The 21988-nt window shown below is 41.4% G+C and overlaps 1 protein-coding gene across 1 annotated transcript; it reads right to left on the bottom strand.

The window, feature by feature from the left end:
• Window positions 1-391: 391 nt before the first annotated feature.
• On the bottom strand, window positions 392-21292 carry Dlst (dihydrolipoamide S-succinyltransferase). The gene is made up of 15 exons (XM_047536971.1): window positions 21184-21292; window positions 20608-20641; window positions 17750-17798; window positions 14489-14544; window positions 14313-14387; window positions 13820-13875; window positions 13192-13303; window positions 11000-11152; window positions 10560-10636; window positions 9315-9412; window positions 5306-5436; window positions 3863-3936; window positions 3554-3637; window positions 3025-3192; window positions 392-1830 (listed from the first exon to the last, which is right to left on the bottom strand). Exons 1-15 carry the CDS (start codon window positions 21244-21246, stop codon window positions 1696-1698), a joined length of 1365 nt encoding a protein of 454 aa, XP_047392927.1. The 5' UTR covers window positions 21247-21292; the 3' UTR covers window positions 392-1695.
• Window positions 21293-21988: the final 696 nt, after the last annotated feature.

Genomic DNA, 21988 nt, shown 5'->3' with positions numbered 1-21988 from the left:
GCATCACAAATGTAGAAACTAATTTCTTGTCAAGAATCCAGCTAGTCAAGCTTACAGGGCTCCCTAGAAGCAAACTGGGGCAATAAGCGACTAGTGTGCTTCCCTGGCTGGCAGAGTTCCACTGTCCGTCACATTAGTAGTGTTAAGTCAAAAGCATGGGACATCACAGGACAGCCAAGACTTAAGTGGCTTTCAGTGCTAATGACAACAGTTGGTATAACTGTCAGTGCTGGAGACTTATCTCAGCAACCAAAAAGAGCAGAGATGCAGGAACCCTGTTTGAGAACATTTGTCCTTTAATTTTCATTCAAAATCAGTTTCTTTAAATACTTTAGATACAAGTTCTGAATGGTAAAGACAGAGTAGCAGATGCTGCAGGCACTCAGTACCGGCCCCTCCCCCCACCCTACCCCCCCCAGCCTTGCTTCTCGGCTCAAGATAAAAAAGGGCACTCTGCACTAACTAATGGCCCCGGTGTCAAGTGCCAGCAGTCTCAGGCATGGATGCAGCTGGATACAAAACCATGAAGCACAATAGCTTTCATGACAAGACACCTGCATTTAACCATGCTCCAAAGGAATTCCAATGATTGTGCCCAGACTCAAAGGGCAGTACCTTAGAGATGATAACAACCACTTCATCACTATGTACTAATACCTGGAGGCTGGCTCCCACCACAGTCCATCCTCCCCTAGATCTGTGTCCTATAGGGCAAGAGCCAAGGCCTGGCTCCCTATGGGCCACAACATGGGAAGGAAGAGCACAGCCTCCTTAGTCCACTAACTTGTATTTAAAAGCTCGAGTCAATGTGAGCAAGTCAGAGGATACCTCCCCTCTCCAGGTTCCAGTCTTCACTGTGACCAGGCACTGTCCCACTGCCATGATGCACTAGAATCTGCTCAAAATGAGGACAATGTGCTAGGATGGTTCCTAGCATCCTGGAAAGGGTTGGCCCGACCACAGCTGTGTGCTTATGCCAAAGTGGGTCTTCCTGGTCTGAACCTATGACTCAAGTGTGAGGGCAGGCCTGAGTTCTACCTCTCACTAACAATTACAACATGTTGCCTCAGGGGGTACTCTGCCTCTCCCCCGACATCCAGATCCCTGGCCTGTGTTTCCTGGAAGAGGTAGAAGAAGCCTCTTGAAGTCACTGATATCTGAGAATGGCAGTGCCATTTAAGAAGCCAACCAGCACCTCTTCGCCTGTATTCAGTACCTCCAACACAGATGGCATCAAGTGAGAATGTGCACAGCTGGGACAGAGGCTGCTCTGAGCCTAGGAGGCAGATCATCCTCCATAGGCATCTCTGGAGAATAGATTTTCCAAAGATGAAGACTTAATCACATGGTCCCAGTTGTTTCCCTATAGCATACTGGCAATGGGGAGAAGCAAAAATCATCTGTGCAGAGGCTAAATGGAAGAAAGGCAGGAATATTAATGAGCATCCATTAAGGCTCTCTCTCTCTCTTTCTCTTAAGCCTTCAAAGGCCAGAGAAGGATTTAGAGGGAGAGAGCCTGGCAGGAACACCAAGAGAAGACCTGCAACTGCTGGTTACATAGTACCCTGGCTTCCTTGCTCGAGGCCAATAGCAAGTGCCTGTCTGTCACAGGCTAACCTGGGACCCATGAGGGAATAAGGAGAAGACTGGTTTTAAGTTCCTGCATGGTCGATTTGTAGGGTGTGAGGTTTCCTCTTAAAGGTCCAGGAGGAGGACTCTGGGATCCTCTACCGCTGCCTTGATTTTGCGGAGAAAAGTCACAGCCTCTCTGCCATCAATCAGCCGATGGTCATAGGTCAGTGCCACAAACATCATAGGCCGCACCTCCACCTGTAGAGAGGAAAGGTCAACAGGTCTCCAATAGGTCAGAGAAAGCCCTGCAGAGGGAGGGAGATGGGAACGTGCAGCCCAAGGTAAGTTCCTAATTCCAGAGGCTTTCCTATTAATGTTGCCTCTGCATACTTATCATACTTTCAAAGGCCAATCTTTACCTTTAGTGTAAAGCTTCCCCACTTATAAACAAAGAATAAACAAAGAGAAAATAGTCTCCTCACAACTACCCTTAAAATAAAACAAAACAAAAAAATCTGTCTTGTCTGCCCTCCAACTCGTCGGTTGTCTACAGAAAAGCTTTCCTCCTCAGTTTGGGCTGCCTGAAACAGTGCAATTATACTTCTTTCTTTCTTCTTCTTCTTTCCCTCCAAGGTTCTGGGGATTGAATCCAGGACCTCTGAACTGCTAGGAAAGTTCTCTACCACTGACCCACACCCCCAGCCCATAGTTACAATTTAAAGAAAAAATATTTAACCTAGGGTGCACAAATTCTGACACTGCATGCAAAGTTGGGTGTACGATCATATTCCAGGCAGAAGATCCATTGCTTTCAATTCACAAAGGAGTTAATGACCCCAAAACATTCTAAACACAGGTGTCTCCAAGTTTTTTTCTACCAATACATCTTTCAAGAGCTAGCTCAAGCCCCTTTAACATGTAAGGCCTTAGAAAACTTCCAAGCCTCATCAATCCCAAAGTTCCTAAACTACTGTGCATTCTTGTCTTTGTTTCCCAAGGACAAGGTCCTCGACTCCAACTATATTTTCCACTTTCTATAGTACCTAGACAATGAAGCAGGTTAACTGGTCCTCGAGGAAGGGCATGGTTCCTCAATGGTTCTCAAATATTGTGAGGTGGAGTTAAGAATTTGCATTTCTATGGGCTGCAGTTGGAGATAGGTGGTAGGACGCTTGCCTAGCATGTGTGAGGCACTGGGTTCAATCCTCAGTACCACATAAAAAATAAAGTTATTTAAGAAAAAAAAAGAATTTGCATTTCTAACAAGTTCCCAGATGATGCTGATCCACAGACTACAATTTGATAAGGAGGGCCTTAGCTTGTTAATTATAAACTAAGAAATGAAACTTCGGCCTAAAATTATAGTGAATGCTCTATAATAAGCCTTTAATTTGATTTCCCTCTCATCATCACCTAGCTATTAGGTAGGACCTTACAAGCTATAGTTCCTACCTTGCCTCCCACAGCCACTGGCCTGTCAAAGATGGCATGCATGCCCAGGATGGCAGACTGAGGGGGATTGATAATGGGTGTTCCAAAGAGTGATCCAAAAACTCCTCCGTTACTAATGGTGAAAGTACCACCATCCATATCTTCAATGGCAAGTTCATTCTTTCGGGCCTAAAAACAGAGATTTCACAATTAAAACAGTAAGCAAACACAGGTAAAGGCTCATATCTGAGGTCAGTACTACTAGCTTCAGCATGACACTCGTTTAGCTAAGGTGACTGTGACTAGTCAGTGCTCCAGAGAAAAAGCATGATTCCATACAATTGACCTTTTCTTCCTGTAGCAGGTCTCATTACATGAGATTTCAGTTAACTAAGCACGTGAGGCTTAATCTTATGGGGCACTACTTTCCTCGGTGGCTATGCATTTCTTAGGAAATAAAGTGAGGTTCCAGCTCCTGGAGCTCTGCCAGCGGGCTCACTTCCCTCACCTGCCCAGCAGCTCTCATGCCTACTTCTTTCTACTTTTTTACCTTCTCTCCCAGTTCACTGATGGTTCGTTCAATATCTGCATAATTCATAGTTTCCACATTCCTAATGACAGGAACCACCAGTCCCTGAAAGGAGTAAAAAACTTTTCAGTTACAAATTAACAGTACCCTTTCTAGTTACAACTCCCTTGATTCAAGCCAATGTCTACCCTGCCCAGAATACTTTTTATTACTCACTGTGATTAAAAGTCTAAGATATTTAAGTTTAACATTAAAAGAATGTGACATGGTTAAAAAAAATAGGTTACTTTTACTAACTACTTCCACTCCCCACCTTCTGCCCCAACATACCCGTGGAGTGGCCACGGCAACACTGATGTCAATATAATCCCTATACACCACCTCTTTGGTTGCATCATCAATCACTATGAAAGAGAAAAAAAATGTTACATACAACTCCCCAGGCCAAGGCTAATGAGCTAATATTTATATTAAATGATAAAAATCTGCAGTGCTTAATACAGTGCAAGCTGACCAATCAACATGAAAATAATTACATTACAAATGGCAACTGGCATGCCACTTACTCCCATCCCAAGCAATATTATTTCTGAAATTCCCTAACTGAACCTAAGCGCAGTAGCACTCATTCTGTGGCAGCCCTCAGAAGGGCTCGATACACAAGTTCGCCCAAGATTAGAGCATCGAGGTCTTGTTCACTACCCCTCTTTTTTGCCTTCCTTTAGCACGGAATGGCTAGGTTCAATGAAAAAGGCCACTCAGTAAAGGAGAAGGGGCATAGGCTTCCTGCTCATTCTGCTTTCAACAAGGGGAAGAAGGAAGCTTCTCTCTAGGAAACTGAGGAGGAAGCAGTGGTCTGGCTTTTAAATATGCCAGCTTAAGACAGCAAACCAGTAGCTGAGAATTTACATCTAGCACTCATGAAAAAACAAAGGCTTGGGAATCTTCTCCACAGAAAGTAAGTCCATGCTGCATTTTATGTAGTGTACACAGGAAAAGCATGTAAAGTAAAAAAAAAGTCAAGAGAACTTTGAAAGATGCCTATAAGCATGGGTATGCATAAGAAAGCAGGGTGAGGAAAAGGAGGAGAATGCTGGTCAGGAAGGCATAAGAACAGAAGAAACAAACGAGGAACACATTTGGGCCAAAGTCCACCCTCCGAACTACCTAGAGCACAGCACTCTATGGAAGGGACAGGGCTCCTATTCCTAGATCTTTTGCTGAGGGTTGCAAAAGTGTCACTGCTTGCTCTCCAATCTTCCAGGGAAAAGAAAAGTATTTTTATAGGAAGAAGAGAACTGCTTGTTAGGTCAACACATCAATGACGTAGGTAAGTAAAAAGGAAAGAAAACAAGTACCAAGTCCATGAAAGTGAGCTTCCCAGTGAGGCCCATCAACCTGAGATCAGAGGTCAACCTGGAGGCCTACGTCAAGTGTGGAAGTCAGGCTCCAAGATAACATGGTCCATGGGGGGTGGGGGTGGGGAGCCAGAACATGAGCTACTATCCTGATACCCCAGAAAGCTGAGCTGCCCCAGAATTGCCTGCTACCATAGCACTTGCCAAGCTGTGCATTAGGAAGAGAAACTGTTCTGCTCACCTGGTGGAGAGAAGTAATCATGATGGCATTTCAGAAAGGTAAATTAAGAAATCTCTAGGGAAGATGGTCATCTATACAGTTATGAAATAAAAACCTTGGTTTACTGACCCCTAAAGTCTGTGTTCACACACCTACCTTCCAAGACGTTTGCAACACTGGCCACCAGAAACTCACCTGCATTTACAACAGGCTGCTCCTGCAAGGCAAAGGCTGAGGCCTTCACAAATGCTGACATGAAACCTAGTTTGAGATTATGTTTCTTCAGGAAAGCATCTTTGTGCCGAGCTCGCATCTCCTGGATGTTACTACAAAAACACATGACAAAAGAAACCACAAATGAAGCCTTGAATTTGACATTCAAACAGGTTTCTACCCAAGTACACAAAGAGGCAAGCTTTTCCCTTACTCTGGACCATCTTTCTATGTTTAAGGTTTGGTTTGGTTTTGTTTTTTTGAACCCAGGGTCTTGTGCTTGACAGGGAAGCACTCTACGAACTGATAAGGTGGATTTTTTGTTTTTAATATGATATTAAGGATTGAACCCCGTGCCTCAAATGTGCTAGGCAAATGCTTGATCACTAAGTCATAACCCCAGCACCCCCAATGTTTCAGTTCTGAAATAGTCTCCTAGAGGTCAACATAATAACCTTGTTCTTTCACAAAAACTGGACATAAAGGAATCAGGGTAATGTGTCTTTAAGGTGGGCTGAGCCTTTACAGGGCTTCTTCATGTCCTAGAAGTCACAGATTTCAGTGTCAGTGAATATGAATGAGAAATAACACAGCACATCATCCTTACCCTGGATGAGAAAGTATTTCTAACTAAAATAGTGAGCAATCCACCTTGGGAGGTGGGAGGTAGTGTAGAATTGTGTTTTAAAGTATAAACAAAGTCTATAAAACAAGCAATATTCTTTTCATTTGTTAGAATTATTTTCAAAAAAACCACCAAACCAAACCAGATTATAGCTTCTTTGGGACATTACTCTTATCTGATTATCAGAGAAAAATAAAAGCAAGCCAGGAGTAGTGGCACATGCCTATAATCCCAGCAACTTGGGAAGCTGAGGCAAGAGTATCACAAGTTCCAGGGTAGTCCCCAAAACTTAGCAAGACCATCTTAAAATAAAAAATGAAAAGGGCTAGGGATGTAGTTTAGTGGTAGTACTCTGGGTTCAAACTCTAGCACCATTGGGGAAAAAAAAAAAAACACCCACAGGTTTATGGGTCCCATGTGAACAAAAGTAAATGTGAAGTTCTTTCAGGATCCTGGGAAGTTCTTCATCTTCTTAGAGTTAGTAGTTCCTTCCACTTGTTCCTTGAACAGGTACTAACATGTAGCATATGTGAGAGTCAGGGCTAGGCACCAAGATACAAAGAAAAGACATTGCACTTCCTTGCCCTTAAAATTAGTTTAATGAATGTAGTTTCCTTGGTATTTAGAAAAATGGCACTGTGTAGACCGAGACCTGCCCACTTCAGTTTCAGCAGCAGGACCTTGCTTCTGAGAGGCCTTTATAACATGAACAGCCTTTGGTCTGTCAGGGCCAGTTTTTTCCCACATACATGCTGCAGAGTTAATGGGAAATGGTTTTCCCATCATTTTGCCTCAGAAATCTCCGTATTTATCGGAATAGTTGTTCACAACGGAAATTGAATTTAACTTCATCTCAGGTCCAAATGCTTTAGTTCTCCCTTTCCCCCTATAATGGCCTAATTCGACATTAGCATGAAAGATAAGATGTGATACAACTTTAAACTACCCCCTTCAGACCTTTCCTTTTTGAAAAAGGAAATTTTTCTAGGCGGCTTGATTGGGTTTAAAATGTTTGTTTTCCTGAGTCTAACCTTATTTAGTGCTAGGATTACCACCCTAAAGACATTATTGGATCCCAAGACACAAGAGTTGCAGAAGAGGGTAAGAGTAGTGATAAACATTCTGCTCTCAAACCTGCTGGAATGCCATTGTCTGTTCATTAAGTAGTTTCTATTTCAGAACTCTGCTCTTGGAGGCAGAGCTGGGACAACAGGGAAAAGGAGGAAGTCTCAGAAAGGCCTCTTATGGGTTAGCTGATGGGCACAAGAACCAAAGGGCACTCAATCTAAACCAGATTACTGACTGCAGTGAGACCCCGGGCCATTGTTAAGGGACACCTCAATTAGCCACTGAAAGGAGATCCAACTCTTATACTTACTTTCCAATTGAGGCTGTTGGGACAACTGCATCTTTCAGGGTCATAAATATTTACATGTTTTATCTTAAGAAAGTGGGTAGAATTTCAAAGTCTAATTCAATTTGTGTACAATTTGGACCTAATGTACTGAAACATAAGCTACAGCTTGTGATTACAGTTTGTGATTCATTAGGCAAGGTCCTTCCCTACACACTATAAATAGTAGAGAAATCTTTGGCTAGAATGACATCCAGTCTCTTTAGGAAGCTTCCCAATAGAATGGAGATTTCTAGAGAAATTAGCCACAGAGCCTTACCTGGTCAACAAAGCATTAGCACACTATTAATAAACCATTTCCTCCTATTTTTCAGAACTCACACAAAGGAAAACAAATTTCCCTAATGAAAAGCAAATGAACAAACTTAACACTCAAGACAAAAGCATGGAGATACCCTAAAGACTTGCTAATTTACCTCCTGATTTAATATAAATTCCTTTCTTCGCCTTCAAAACCAACCTTCTTTACCATTCTTTCCCATAGATATTCCTCAGGGCAGAAATGATCTTTGACTATTTCCTGTACTTTCTTGACTATATCATGATATATACCATTAACACTGTCTAGAATGAAAATGCTGCTTGTCAAAATACTGGTCATTCCTAAAGGTCAGTTTCCCCCAGGAAACCGTCCCTGATCCTACCCCTGCTACCTCTACCCCCAACTTCCAAAACAAATGCGTTTACTCCTTTCTCTACTCATACTCATTTTTATCCTTCTGACACTTTTTCTAGATTTTACTTTGTGTTTATCCAAAACAAACAGAGAGCTACAGGGAGGCAGGGCTTCTTTTTCACTCATTTTTATTTTATACCCCCTGAATTCCATACTTTAGTTCCTTGTGTACAATAGGCACTGAAAATTATGTTTGTTAAATTTAACTGCTTTCTCTTCCTTACTATGCTGACACTTGCATGCATCTTTTTCTTCTTTTTTTCTTTTTTTTGTGGTACTGGGGACTGAACTCAGGAGTCCTTTACCAATGAGCTACATCCTTAACCCTTTTATTTTTTATTTTGAGACAGGGTCTCACCAAGGATTTTTGAGACAAAGTATTTGAGACAAGGGTCTCTCTTGCTGAGGTTGGCCTTGAAATACAATCCTGTCTCAGCCTCCTAAGTAGCTGGGATTACAGGCATGCTTCACTATGTCAGTCACCCATTTAATTTTTTGACATAGGGTCTTACTAAGTTGCTCAGGCTGTAATCCCAAGTAGTTCAGATCACAAATATGTACAACATGCCTGGCTACACACATCAAAATCTTAAATAAAACAGGTGAGTCAAGAATTAACTCACTATAAAAATGGGTACAGTGACTCAGTTCCTTTTAAACTTCTGAGGTTTTTATATTTTTTTATTTTATTTTTTTTTTGTGGTGCTGGGAATCGAACCCACGGCCTTGTGCTTACAAGGCAAGCACTTTACCCACTGAGCTATCTCCCCAGCCCCCTGAGGTTTTTATTTTAAAACACAACTTACTTTCCATTTCACTCTCAAAACTGGGAAAGTGAGCGAGAGGGCAGGCCTCTGCCTTTTTGCTGGCCTGATTCTAAATTGCTTAGGAATATGTACAAGAAGCAGTCATTGCAGGAAAGAAGCAGGGTATGGTGCCCCTGCTCCAATATGCCCATGAGGGTTCTCCATCCAAGGGACAGTCCTGGGAATAAGTCTTGTTTGCCTGGTTGCTCATCTCTGGCAATCTGACCCTAGTCATCAGAATTTAAGACTATTACTAGCCACATTTACCACAAAATTTCAGGTATAGAAGCCTAAAAGGTTAAGTTTTTTAAGTCATAAAGGAAACAGACACAATATTAGGAGAGTCATTTAAAGGATGAAACCAAAGCAAAGAAATACCTCTTCCTCATCAAGTTAGTTTTGGAAACAGCGCTAGGTAGAGACTGGGGCAAGACCAAGGCATGGGGAGGTAGAGGGTCTAGACATCCCACCTCATGTCAATCTCGTTGAAAGTAGTCAGCATTGCACACGTATTTTGGGCTTCCTTCAGACGCTGAGCAATGCGCTGCCGCATCCTGTTCATTTTTTCCTGAAAGTGAAAGAGAACAAGTATTGACAATCTAATCTCTCTGGATCAAGTACTCCCCATGTAGGCAAAGAGAGAACTCAGATTGCTAAGAGTAGATGACAAGGACTATATTATTTAAATATAACCAGGGGAGGGGGGGGGGAAGTGCTGGGAAGTGATATTGGTCAAATTATATTGTTACGCTGTGTGCATGCACAAATATGTAACAACAAATCCTATCACTATGTACAACTATAATGCACTAATAAAAAAAATATGGAAAGAGGAAAAAATAAATATATACAGCCAGAGCTCTAGGCTTCCCCTTTCCTGTGGTAGCCTCCTTCATCTGAGTAAAAGCAACAAAAACATGGGCCAAAAGTACACACTGAGATGTGCCTGATGGTTGACCAAGAATGGAGGTCCAGGAAATGGTGTGATTTAAAAACCAAAACCAATTTATGAAAAGAAGAATGCGGTAGAGGTCTAGCCAGTCTATGAAATGTTACAGAAGGGAGATTTCTGTTGATGGAGGCTTGCATGAGAGTAGCTACTTGTGGAGCGGAAACTCATGAGCAACATACATTTGAGGCTATATTTTTAGGAACCCACACTCTTGACCATACTTCCTTGAGGTTTTATGTCTGCCCAGACAGCTGTTGTTACTATGTAGTATATCTCTTATACTACATAGGATCCTGAAGTATTAGAACAGAACTCTCACCACACCACCTGTCTGAAGTATGTGTATCATTATGGGAGGGAGGGGAGCATTACTAAGCTACCAGTCCTTGCAAATATTTTACACCCAAGGCATTTCACTGATAGCATAATAGTGGAAAAACCACTGGCCAAGTGTGCAGAAAGCTTTGGGTTCTAGAGTTCTATCATTTGATGCTTATGGGACAACAAAGTCACTTCCTATACTGTCTTATTTTTTAAATTATTTTTTTAATTGCCAATGGACCTTTATGTTTTTATTTATATGTGGTGCTGATAATCAAACCTCACACTCTGACACTGACCTACAACCCCAGTTCTACTCTCTCTTTGTCAAGGCCAAGAGAATAGACTACCAGTCATTCAAAGTTGGGCAACATCATACCCAAACTCCATTAATCAATACTGCCCCCAACCTCTTTCCTGGAAGTAGTTCTCAGAGGCTTACCCGATGTTCTGAACGCAGACCTTTGCCAGCTCCGGGCTCAGCTAGTGGAGGGGCAACAGTGGGTTTTATTGCAGACACTGAAAATGAAAAGAGACGGTACGGCTGCATCAGAGTAGGAAATATTTACTGAGCATATGCCAGTGCTTCCATACTGTACTGTCACTTAATCCTCGAGATATTCTGAGGTGTATTAGTATAATTCCCACTCCACATATGAACAATCTGCTCAGAAATGTTAAATAACTGGACTAAAGTCACAGTAAACAGAAAGCTGGGATGCAAACCCAGGTCTTCAGATACAAAATCTAGAGAACTTTCTACAAGGCAGCCAACCTGGCCTTTTCAGAGCCACAATTGGTCTCAAACTATACCTGGTGAGGGAACACGGTATTAAACAAGGTGTTCTCTCACAGAAAGACACACAGAAGTTGGAGGCTTACCTGGTTTGCTAGAAGGAGGTTGTGAAGGTGAGGGCACTGGTGGCATCTGAGTGGGTATGGGTGCTGCAGGGGTAAGAGGAGCAGTTGATGCTGCAGGCTCTGCTTTTGGGGCTGTGACAGGAGCTTCAGCTGGCTTGGCCTTAGCAGGAGCAGCTGGAAAACAAGAAGAAAAAAAAATATGCTATTGGCACTGTCTGGAACAGAAAGCAACCAAATCATAGAAATCAAGCAGAATTCAATGACAAAAGCCCTATCTCCAATCCATTAACAGATGTCTACTGGGTATTTGCTATATTCAAGTTCCTATCACACACACACACAATGACATAAGGCACTAATCTCTATTCCTCAGAGTCCCTAAATGTCCTATATCAGATAACTGCCTCAATGCAGATAACTGGCCTTTCTAATTTCACAAATATCTACTGATCATGAAATTTTGCATTTACTTCCAAAGCATCTACAAAACCCAAGAAAATAAAAACTTCCAAGCCAAAAAAAAAAAAAAAAAAAAAAACCCAGGCAATTTAAAACATTGGAACATATACATAAACATATTTCTACTTATAATAGTATGTATACTCATCTTGTACTTTAACATCACATATAAAGGACTATTCTTAACCATTAAAAAATGTTTAATCGAGGACTCATTTAAGCTTAAGAGTTCAAAGTGTTTCATCCAGGATGACTCTCAAAAATCAGTGAGGTGGGCTGGGGTTGTGGCTCAGAGGTAGAGCGCTTGCCTAGTATGTGTGAAACACTGCGTTCAATCCTCAGCACCACATGGAAATAAATAACTAAATAAAATAAAGGCATTGTGTCCATCTACAATTAAAAAATTTAAAAAATAATAATAAAATAAATGTTTATTTCAATATTTACCCATCTGAACATTCTATCTAGTTTTATATTTAAATTAAACTTTCTTATGATAGTAAAAATATGCTTTATTTGGAAGACTCATTCTTGCTTCCTAGTCTGCTATATATTTTGAGGTTCTGGTCTTGGTCTGATCAACCTCAATGATTCAATCTATCATCTTTCTGCTTGACTATTTGAACAATTAAAAAGAAACAGACTTTAGTAGTTAACAGCATTTAAGAGTCAAAAACCCAGATATTTTCTAATCTCTAATGAAATTATGAGATTCAACAGAGATTCCTTTCTTTCTCATTTCTTTTCAAGAGAAACATAACCCTTCTTAGAGATGTTATGAAAGCATAGATGTGAAAAGAAACCACATGAGCTGGGGGTAGGAGCACATGTCTATAATCCCAGATATTCAAGAGGCTGAGGCAGGCAGACTGCAAAATCAAGACCAGCCTAAGCAACTTGGTGAGGCTTGGTCTCAAAACAAAAATTGTTTTTAAAAAGGACTGGGGATGTGATTCAGTGGCAAAGTGCTTGCTTAGCATTCATGAGGCCCTGTGTTCTATCCCTAGCACCACCAAACAAACACAAAATCTTTTTCCATAACAGTCCCATGAAATAATTCTTTGTCCTCTAGCACACTGGCTCTCAGGCCTAGCTGTGTATCAAAATCACCTGGGAAGCATTAAAAAAGTAATAACTCAACTATGGCTAGGGATACAGCTCAGTGGCAGAGCGCTTGTCTAGCAATCCTCAGCATAGGAAAAATAAAAAGAAAGAAAATAATCCAACTATGATCAATAACCAGTATCTGAGAAGTCAGAATCTCTGGTGCATGTGATTCTGATGCCAGGCTGAGGAAGAGGAATCACTGTCTTTAGAATCCTCTTCATTTTCTACTAAGAAAAGGTCCAGTAAAAGAAACATCCTTGGAAAGAACAGTACTATGTGGTTTATTCTTTTTAAAAAACTACCCCTACCCTATGTACATGTATGATTACACGAATGGTATGAATCTACATCATGTACAAACACAGAAACGAAATGATGTACCCCATTTGTGTACAATGAATCAAAATGCAATCTGTAAAAAATTTTTAAAAATTAAAAAAAAACTAGCCCCCTCCCCTTTTCTTTTAGAACCTGACATTTTAAATTCCCTCTATATAAATACAAACATTGCTCTTCCTATTCCCTCAACTAAAGGCAAATGGAATGTAAGAGTCTTTGAGGTTTCAGGGAATTATTAGTACGGTATGCTCAGCCCCAATCCCAAGGGGGAACACTGGAGACCTTGACCACCAGGAGAACTTCTTTACCACCAGTTTTCCTGAGTGTGAAAAGAGGAGTGCCTCCTTCAACTTTTCCCCCATCAGGTACCAAAAGAGCTTCAATTACGCCATTTGCTGGTGATGGAACCTGCACAGATGTCTGGAAAAAGAAGAGAGATGGAAAAAGGGTTGACGTTTTTACCCAGCATTAGCAAATTAATTACACAGAATCTCTAACATGAGTTACAAAAGTTGCAACATGGTTAAACAAGACCCTGTACACAACTAAAGTCACACTTTCAGAGTAATGACAAGTCATTGCTACAGTGAAGATTCACCCTTTGTTGGAAACATTAAAGTAAAATTCAGTTAATGTGTTTCCAAGAAACACATGGGCAAACAAGTAGAAACAGCTCATGCACCACAAAGGAAAAAAAAAAAAAGCTACCAGGTTAAAAGTTAGAAAGTTACATAGTTCATAGCTATAGAACAATCTAAAATTAAAACTTTAATAAATTGCTTTTCTTTTTAATGAGCTACTCTAACACTTTTACAACTGAGATTAGAGCTAGTTAAAAATTATCTTTCAACAATAGTTAAGTCCCTGCTTCTTTTTTTAGAGTAAGAAACCCAGGGTTGGTCATGAAAAATTGTCACTAATGTAGGACAAGCCCACCTTGTCAGTTTCAATCTCACAAACCACTTCATCTTCTGCAACTGCATCTCCGACAGCTGAAAACAAAGCAAAAGCTATTTATTAGAGGGTGGCCTCCAGTAGCCACCAAAACCCTCTGGCAAATGTGATATAAGACTCCTTTTCTATAAGGCCAAAGGAAGTAGGTATATGTGGATGATAGTTCCACTGACTATCATGGGGAAAGGGGAGATTTTTTAGAAAGTATTAAAACTTAAGAAGTTGATGCCCAGTATGATGGCACATGCCTGTAATCCCAGTGACTCAGGAGGTTGAGGCAGGAGAATTGCCAGTTTGAGGTCAGCCTCAACAACTTAGCAAGGCCCTAAGCAACTGAGCAAGACCTTATCTCAAATTAAAAAATAAAAAGGGCTGTGAATGTGGTTCAGTGGTAAAATGCCCCTGGGATCAACCACTAGTACAAAAAAAACAAAATAAAAACAAAACCTTAGGTTGAGAGGAAACTAAATCCTACCTTTCTCCCACCTGACATCTCCCTCTGTGACAGATTCTGCAAAAGCTGGAGTGTTGACTGTAATCACATCATTCTCTAGGAAAAAAGCAAAAAGGAAAATCACAGGTAATAGTCCATTTTTTTCTTTTGGTTGTTGTTCTTTCCATTAAAACTCCATTCACAAGGCAGATACTTACTGCATACAGCTGTGGTTCTGAAGAAGCGAACACTGAAGACGCTACTGTTGTTAATGCTACAAAAGAAACATAAAAGTTAACTCCTTTAGCAGGTGAACTATTTACATTTAATCTAGTTTAGGTACCATGAGTCACCTTTCCTTTAAATCAGTGATTCTTGACAAGACTGCCCACGATGTCATCCAGGGGAACTCTGTCAAGGTACACATGTTCAGGTCAAAACCAAAGAGATTCTAACTCATCAGGTAGAGTCCCAGTGCCTGATGACCCAGCTGCCTTAAACAGTGCCCTGTGCTGCAATGAAATGCCAGTTCTTAAAAAAGACAGAGACTTACATTTGGTTCTCTGGAGGGAAAAAATAAACATCTTCGTCCTTCCTCTTGCAGACCCACCAAAATGACTTAGCTTCCAGATTAGGTTTCTTTCTTAACTAAACAAATCCATGTAAGATGCCCTCAGGCGTACATGTTGATGTGCCAGATATAATGGAATTTCTGTCCTTGGGATTACAAATTTAGATCAGATAAGGCAGCAAGGTAAGACAGTTACTTGCAAATAAAATGAGGCGCTCTGCCAAAAAACCCACAAGAAACCCACATGCATCTTGTATTTGTTTTCTTGCTAAGAGGCAGTATACTGGTCCATTCTGAACTTCTTCCAAAGAACCTCAAAGACAAAGGCATTTTCTCATATAGCATTTATATTAAATAGTGTAAACTAGAAAATGGTATCACCTTCTATGCACAAAACCAAGAACAGTTACCTCTGGGGAGGAGGAGACATAGATACAGAGGGTAACTAGAGTTATCTGTTATTTAACACGGTTAATTATATACAGTTTGAGAAAATGATTTGAACTGATAGAAGTTTTCACTTTTTACATTTCAGGACTGTGTATATTCTACAAGTACCTTTACAAAAAAAAAGCAAAACAGATTTAAAATTAACTTTTAAAATGCCATAATAACTTTATAAGGTCTATCTAAAAGGGAAAAAAATGTAAGTTATTTTTTAAAATACAGAATACAAAATGTTATATATAAAGTTTGTAACCACATGAAAATACATGCCCGTAGGTAAGAACTAACAGGTAATATGCAAATGCAGAGGAGAATGCTCTGCCAGACACCCAGGAACCTGGAGCAACAGCTGCTTCTGAGAAAAGGCGAACAATGGGGCTTTTTGAATTCTGAGCCATGTAATTACTTATTAAAACATAAAAAATTTTTTTTAATTGTTTTGGTTTGTTTGTGGTACTGGGAATTGAACCCAGGGTGCTCTACCACTGAGCTACGTCCCCAGCTCTTTTTATTTGTTATTTTGAAACAGTCTCACTAAAATTGCCGGGATGGCCTTAAATCTGTGATCTGCTGCCTCAGACCCTCCCAAGTAGCTGGGATTACAGGTATGTACCCCACCACACCCAGCTTAGAAAATAGTTTCATAATAAAAGATCTTTAAAAAAAAAAAAAATGGGAGCTCAGAATGTAACTCAGTGGCACAGTGAATGCTTAGCCTTTCTGGGGTCCTGGGTTTGATCCCTAGCACCTCAAAAGACAAAAACAAAAAACAAAACCAAAATAAAACAAAGTGAATAACTTATTCACAGAAAAACACAACATATAATACAAAAATAGGTATTAGATTAAGGTGACACAATTAGGGGTTATCCAACCCAAAGAATAGTTTTTTTTTTTTTTTTCCATAAATCACTTTTAAATATTTATGGTATTTATTATGGAGAGGTTAATAATTGCCCCCATTCTCACTTAAATTACAGATAAGTAATATATTTTGAATTTTTAAATTTTTTTTTGTAGGGGCAGAGGGGTGTTGTGAGAGTTGGGGTGTGTAGTATTGGGAATTGAACCAAGTGGCACTACACCACTAAGCCTCAGCCCTTCTTTTTATTTTTTGAAATTAGATCTCACTAAGTTACCAAAGCTGGCCTCCTGCCTCAAACTCCCAAATCATTGGGATTACAGGTGTGTACCACAGCACCTGGTATTTAAATAACTTTTAAAATTACAAAAGCAATTAGACGTTTACTGCAGTGGTGCACACCTATAATCCCCCCTATTCCAAAGGCTGAGGCAGGAGGACTGCAAGTTGAGGCCAGCCTGGGCAACTCTGTAAGATCCTGTCTCAAAATAAAAAGGGCTGGGGCTGTAGCCCAATGGAAGAGTGTCCCTGGGGTCAATCCCCAGTACCACAAAAGAAAAAGAAAGAAAGATGTTCACTGCAGAATATTAGGAACAGCAAAAAGAGTGTTTATAATGAAATTGTGCCAAACAGTAGAAAATGGAATCACTTTGTAAAATGCTTTTTTCTACATATCATAGTGTGAACATAGTATATGTTAACACGCTATCTGTATTTTGAGGGAAATCTGAGTATGCCAGGAATTTTTCAGTATAGATTCCTAGAGATGAAATTGCTGGATCAACAGGTACATGCAACTCAAAGACTTAAGACTGCCAAACTGCCCTCCAAAAATATCACAGGAATTAATATTTCGAGTATTGAATGCAACATTTTCTGAATTGAGAGGAAAAAAAAAAAAAAAAACACCTCATTGTGATGCACAATAAGAAAGCTAATTTGCTGACTCTACTTTGAAGATTCTTCCCTGTAGAGAAAGCAGCTCATAGTTCTTGAACAGGTTGAGAGAGAGCATCCTTTTACTACCACCATGAAAATACTTGGCATGCAGAGCAGCATTTAAGCAACATTCATAAGAAGTTAATCTGAAATACACAGAAGTGGTCCCTCTCCAAATGCTACATTATGCAATAGTAGTATTCCTCCAATGTAATCAAAGTCCCAGAGCTCAACAAGTCTTTTGCTTTTACTGTTTCAAAAATGAGTAACTATGCTGCCAAGAGGATGCTCTCAATCTCCACAATAAATGTGCCCTCCAGCCCTTCAGCTGTGCTTATATCCATCTAGAATATTTAAGAGCACTCTTCTATATCTATTTCCATAAAAAGGGAATTCAAAGTTAACTTTTGTTATTAACCAGCCACCTGAGGACAGATACACTCTTGGTTCAAACCTGACATGAAGTTAGGTATATCATATGAAGCCCCAGGTATATCATAAATTAAAAAAATAATAATAATAATAATCAAAGTCAGGTCTAAGGACTCAATCACCGCGATTTCTAGGTCTGGAGGCCAGTGAAGAAATCAGATGGTCTAGTTTGGAATTGGATTCTGAATACCCCATGGTCACTTATCTGTACTCCCCAGTGATACTTACACAATCTTCCTGCTGTCAGGGTAACTTGGTCCCTGACATAAGGAGACCCCTGCAAGAAACAAAACAACTCTTAACCAACAACTCTTATCTTACACAGGATACAAGATGGAAAGGGAAAAGAAATCTGCTCACCCCCTAATCCCGAGACAGAGCAGGACTAACTGCAGTTAATGACATAATCTTTATCACACAAAAGAGTCCTGCTTCTCAAACTTTTCCACCAAAGTAGCCTTAATGGCAGAAAGCAATGGGAAGAGTAGGTATTATTTGGGAGGGGAAAGGGGAGATATCTGAAGACATAGCCCAAAGGAGCTTTATAACCTTATTTACTTTAAAAGTTTATATATTTTTATTATTCCTATGTTCTCATGATCAAATGTCTCTACTTCTCAAGTTTTCAAATACAGTTGAAGACTGAAAAAAGACATGTGATGGCTGATCTGATGACTTTACATAACCTAACTGGGGGGGGGGGGTGTTTAGTCTGGGTTTGACTGGATTGGACAGGAAACCTTACTCACTGAACCCTTGTAGCAAAGATTGAGCTACATTAGACCCACGGTCTCCAGCCTGTCCTAAAACTGAGCAAATCATTTCCCCACCTTTCAGTTTACTGTCTTCTTGTGCTCTTTTTGAAGTCCTTCACGCTGGTCACTCTCAAAAAGGGGGAGCCCCTTTTTGCCCACCAACTGTCCTTATCATAAATAACTGCATTTTCCTAACTGATGTTTAAAAATAGATGCCTCCCCTGAATATATTCTGTCTGTGTCTTATGGTCTCCCCTCTCTCAGATCTATTAACAACTCTTCCTAAACCCTAGGCTCAGAAGACACCTTATGTCTACCTTCTCATAAACATTCCCAGAATCAAGTTAGGCAGTTGCCTCTAGGTCCAGCAGCCCATGACTATGTAGTGCATGTCAAGCATGACAAGCATATGACAAGCGTAGCATGTCTCTGAAGTACAACATAGCAGTACACACTGATTTTTGGAACCCCAAGTCCAATTTAGAGCTTATCCTACAGCAGGTTTCATTTGTACAGTGTTTTTGGGTTACAAAAAGCTTTCACATAATGACCTAATTTTGATTTTCAAGTCTCCCAGCAACTCTCTGAAGTAAAAAGACCACCTGCCATTATTCCTATTTCATCTACAAGTAGGGTTTCTGGAGATTAAGAGACTAGACCAAGTTAAATCCCAGAGCCAAGATGTAAGCCCCCCAAGTGCAAGGCTCTTTTTTTTTTTTTGGTCCTGCCATTCTAGAAAGTGGAGACTGTTTCTGACATCTTTCCGGATTCCAGATGAAAAGAAAATTTATTATAAGGGCTGGGAGTACAGCTCAGTAGTAGAGTGCTTGCCTAGCATGCATGAGGCTTTGGGTTCAATCCCCAGTACTACAAAAAAAAAAAAAAAGTTTATTATTGAGAGTCCAATACAAACCGACATTGTGCTGGATGTCATATGTTCTCCTGACTCTTAGGATAAAGTCCAAGCATTTTACACTCTCATGTACCATCCAGTTCTTCTTATCTTTCCAACCACACAGGCTTCCTTTCCATTTCTATAACTGGTCAAATTTCTTCCTGCATGGAAACCTTTGCAAAAGTAATTCCCTTTGCTTGGAATATTATTTTCTTGACTAATTCCTATGTACTTTTCAAGTGTCAGCCTAAAGGTCACTTCTTCTGGAAAGTCTTTATAGTTAAATCCCACTGCATTCCCTTCCCTCCTAAACTGGGCTACATAATGCTCATCACAACATGTCCTGATCTTTCCTAGTAACCACAATATAAATATGTACTTAAGTGTGCACAAATGTGTATTTGCTTTCTCTATCCAGCTAGTCCATAAGATCTCTGAGGGTAAAGACCACCTGTAATCCCATCACCTAGCACAGTGGCTACACACTATAAAAAGCACTTAATAAATGATCTGTTGAGTACGTGAGTAAATGAGAACACAGAGGGTTAAGATTCGAACTAAGGAAAGAGTCAGGTGGACCTGGTTTGCCAACAGTTGGCTGAGTGACCTTGCCACACTTAGCTTCTCTTAGATTATGCATTTTTAAAAGAGATCATACATCTCTTAGTACTTAATGATGATTAACTAAAAAGCGCAGAAAGCACCCATTGTAGGCACAAAGAAAGCCTACATAAGACTGATTCATTCAATATATATTTACACCAGGCAAATAATACTAATGTTATGTAAGATACATTATTAATAAATCCACCTTAAAAAACACAAACCACTATGAGGATAAAATCTAAACTCCTTCAACAGTCTCTATGCCATCCCTATCTCATGACACTGTCTCCCTTAACAAAAATGGTCTAGTCAAATCACCTTTTCCAGCTCCAAAATACCATCAACCTCTTTCCCTCCTCATGGACCTTCTAGATGCTATTCCTCCCTTTCTTTTGCTTTTTGTTATGCTAGCTCTGTCCCATTCTCCAGATCTCAGCTTTAATGTCACCAACTTAAAGAATCTCTTCTGTCCACTCTCGTGTTTCCTTCTCAGCACTTACTACAACTTGTGACTGTTCACTTGTTTAGCAATTCACACCATGTCCCTTCCACCAGCCTGTAAGCTCCAGAAGGGCAGGAGGGCAAGCACTGTTAATAGCCATATCCCTAATGAGTGCCTAGCTGCACAGTGACTGACACAGAGTAAAACCTCAATAACAAGGGCTGAGCGATTAAATGATAGCTGTTATGATTACGTAGTATTTTGCTTCACTCCTATCTGAACTGAATTGTCTTTGAACATTATGAGGAGAAGTATACACCCACATTTCCTCACACGCTGCTCTGCCCAGGAGGAGAGCATTTTAGGTGACGGCAAGGGCAGAACTTACCAGGCAGGGAACGTCTCCCTAGAGGGCAGTTCCCCTGTTGAGAAAGAAGACATTATCGACGTCACCCAAGATGAAAAGAGGAAAGAAACAGCTTTTTAAGTGCACACTTCCAGTGCTGATGACAGGTAGATCTCACAACTCCAAAGGTAATATAAATGCAACACACTGGGTCTGCCAAACCATCTCAAGTTCCCAACGGAATGGTACCCACTGATTTTAACAGAAAGGAGACGGAACCCCGCATCGGCTTGGGGGGCTGCGCCGCGCCTCCTCCAGAACTGAGTCAGTCTAATGCTGGGACGGGCGCGGCTCCCCAGCCCCGGCGAAGGGTGGGGTACAGCAGGAAACGGTCGGCGCCAGCTGCCTGGGGAAGGAAAGGGGCCGCCGGGCTCCACAGGCCCCGCATGACCGCCCCGAGGGCATCTGCGGCCCCCAGCCGCCCAGCCCGCGGCCTCTGCGTCCCGGTGCCCTTGGTGCCCGGCCTGGCCGCCGCGCTGCGCTCCTGCCCTTCAGGCAGCCCGTCCGCCCGCCAGCAGGTTCCCCACCTGCCGGAGCCCCGGCCCAGCCAGACCGTACCTTTTGGAAGGCAGCGAGCGAGCGGCTGAACGCCCGGGACACGCAACGGGACCGGGAGAGCATCGCGCCAGCAGAGGAGCTGAGGGCGGGCGGACACCGGATATAGGGCCCGGCAATAACCGGAAGTGAGGCGGACCTCTGCACCCGCCAGGCGGGAAGGGGTGTTCGGAGCGAACCACTAGAAGCGGGTGGCATGGGCAGTGCTGTGCAGCTCCAGTGACAACCCAGAGAGATTTGCCGTTCGGCTTTCGGAAGACCAGGGTGGTGGGGCGCTCTTGGATCCCGCTGTTGTGCCAGCCAGCCAGGGCTGGTCCTCCTGAATGTGTCTATACTGTCCGGCCACCTCATCGCCCCCAGGGTCAGGCCTTCCCCGCTGGCTCTAAGTTTGGCGCCTTTCTTTCCTGGGACCCTGGGGCACCAAAGCCACTTAGCTTATGCATCACAGGAAGAGAACGAAAGGAGGACACAGGCTTTGGACTTGGCAGACAAGCCTGACTGATCTTATACTTGTGTGGCTTTCAGTGCCCTTTTATGAACCCCACCAACTAATCTTACTTCTGCATCATCGGATCTTTGCCAGTCTCTAGGCCAACTCTCCAGGCAAACTATTTGTTCCCTGTATTTCCTGTGTATTTTTGAAAGTTGTCGGTTTGTCACCCTATTCCTGGCATTTTAACCCCTAATCTCGTAGGGTTTATATTGTGTGTTGTTCACTGCTGTATCCTCAGCACCTGGGACAGATATTAATATAGGTTAGGTGTGCAGTAAATATTTATAAGCTGAATTTCTGCCTGCTGCCTTGAAA

The sequence above is a fragment of the Sciurus carolinensis genome, chromosome 2 (assembly GCF_902686445.1).
Source record: "Sciurus carolinensis chromosome 2, mSciCar1.2, whole genome shotgun sequence".
In the NCBI taxonomy this organism is placed as follows: domain Eukaryota; kingdom Metazoa; phylum Chordata; class Mammalia; order Rodentia; family Sciuridae; genus Sciurus; species Sciurus carolinensis.
This window is presented reverse-complemented; position numbering and strand designations above follow the sequence as displayed.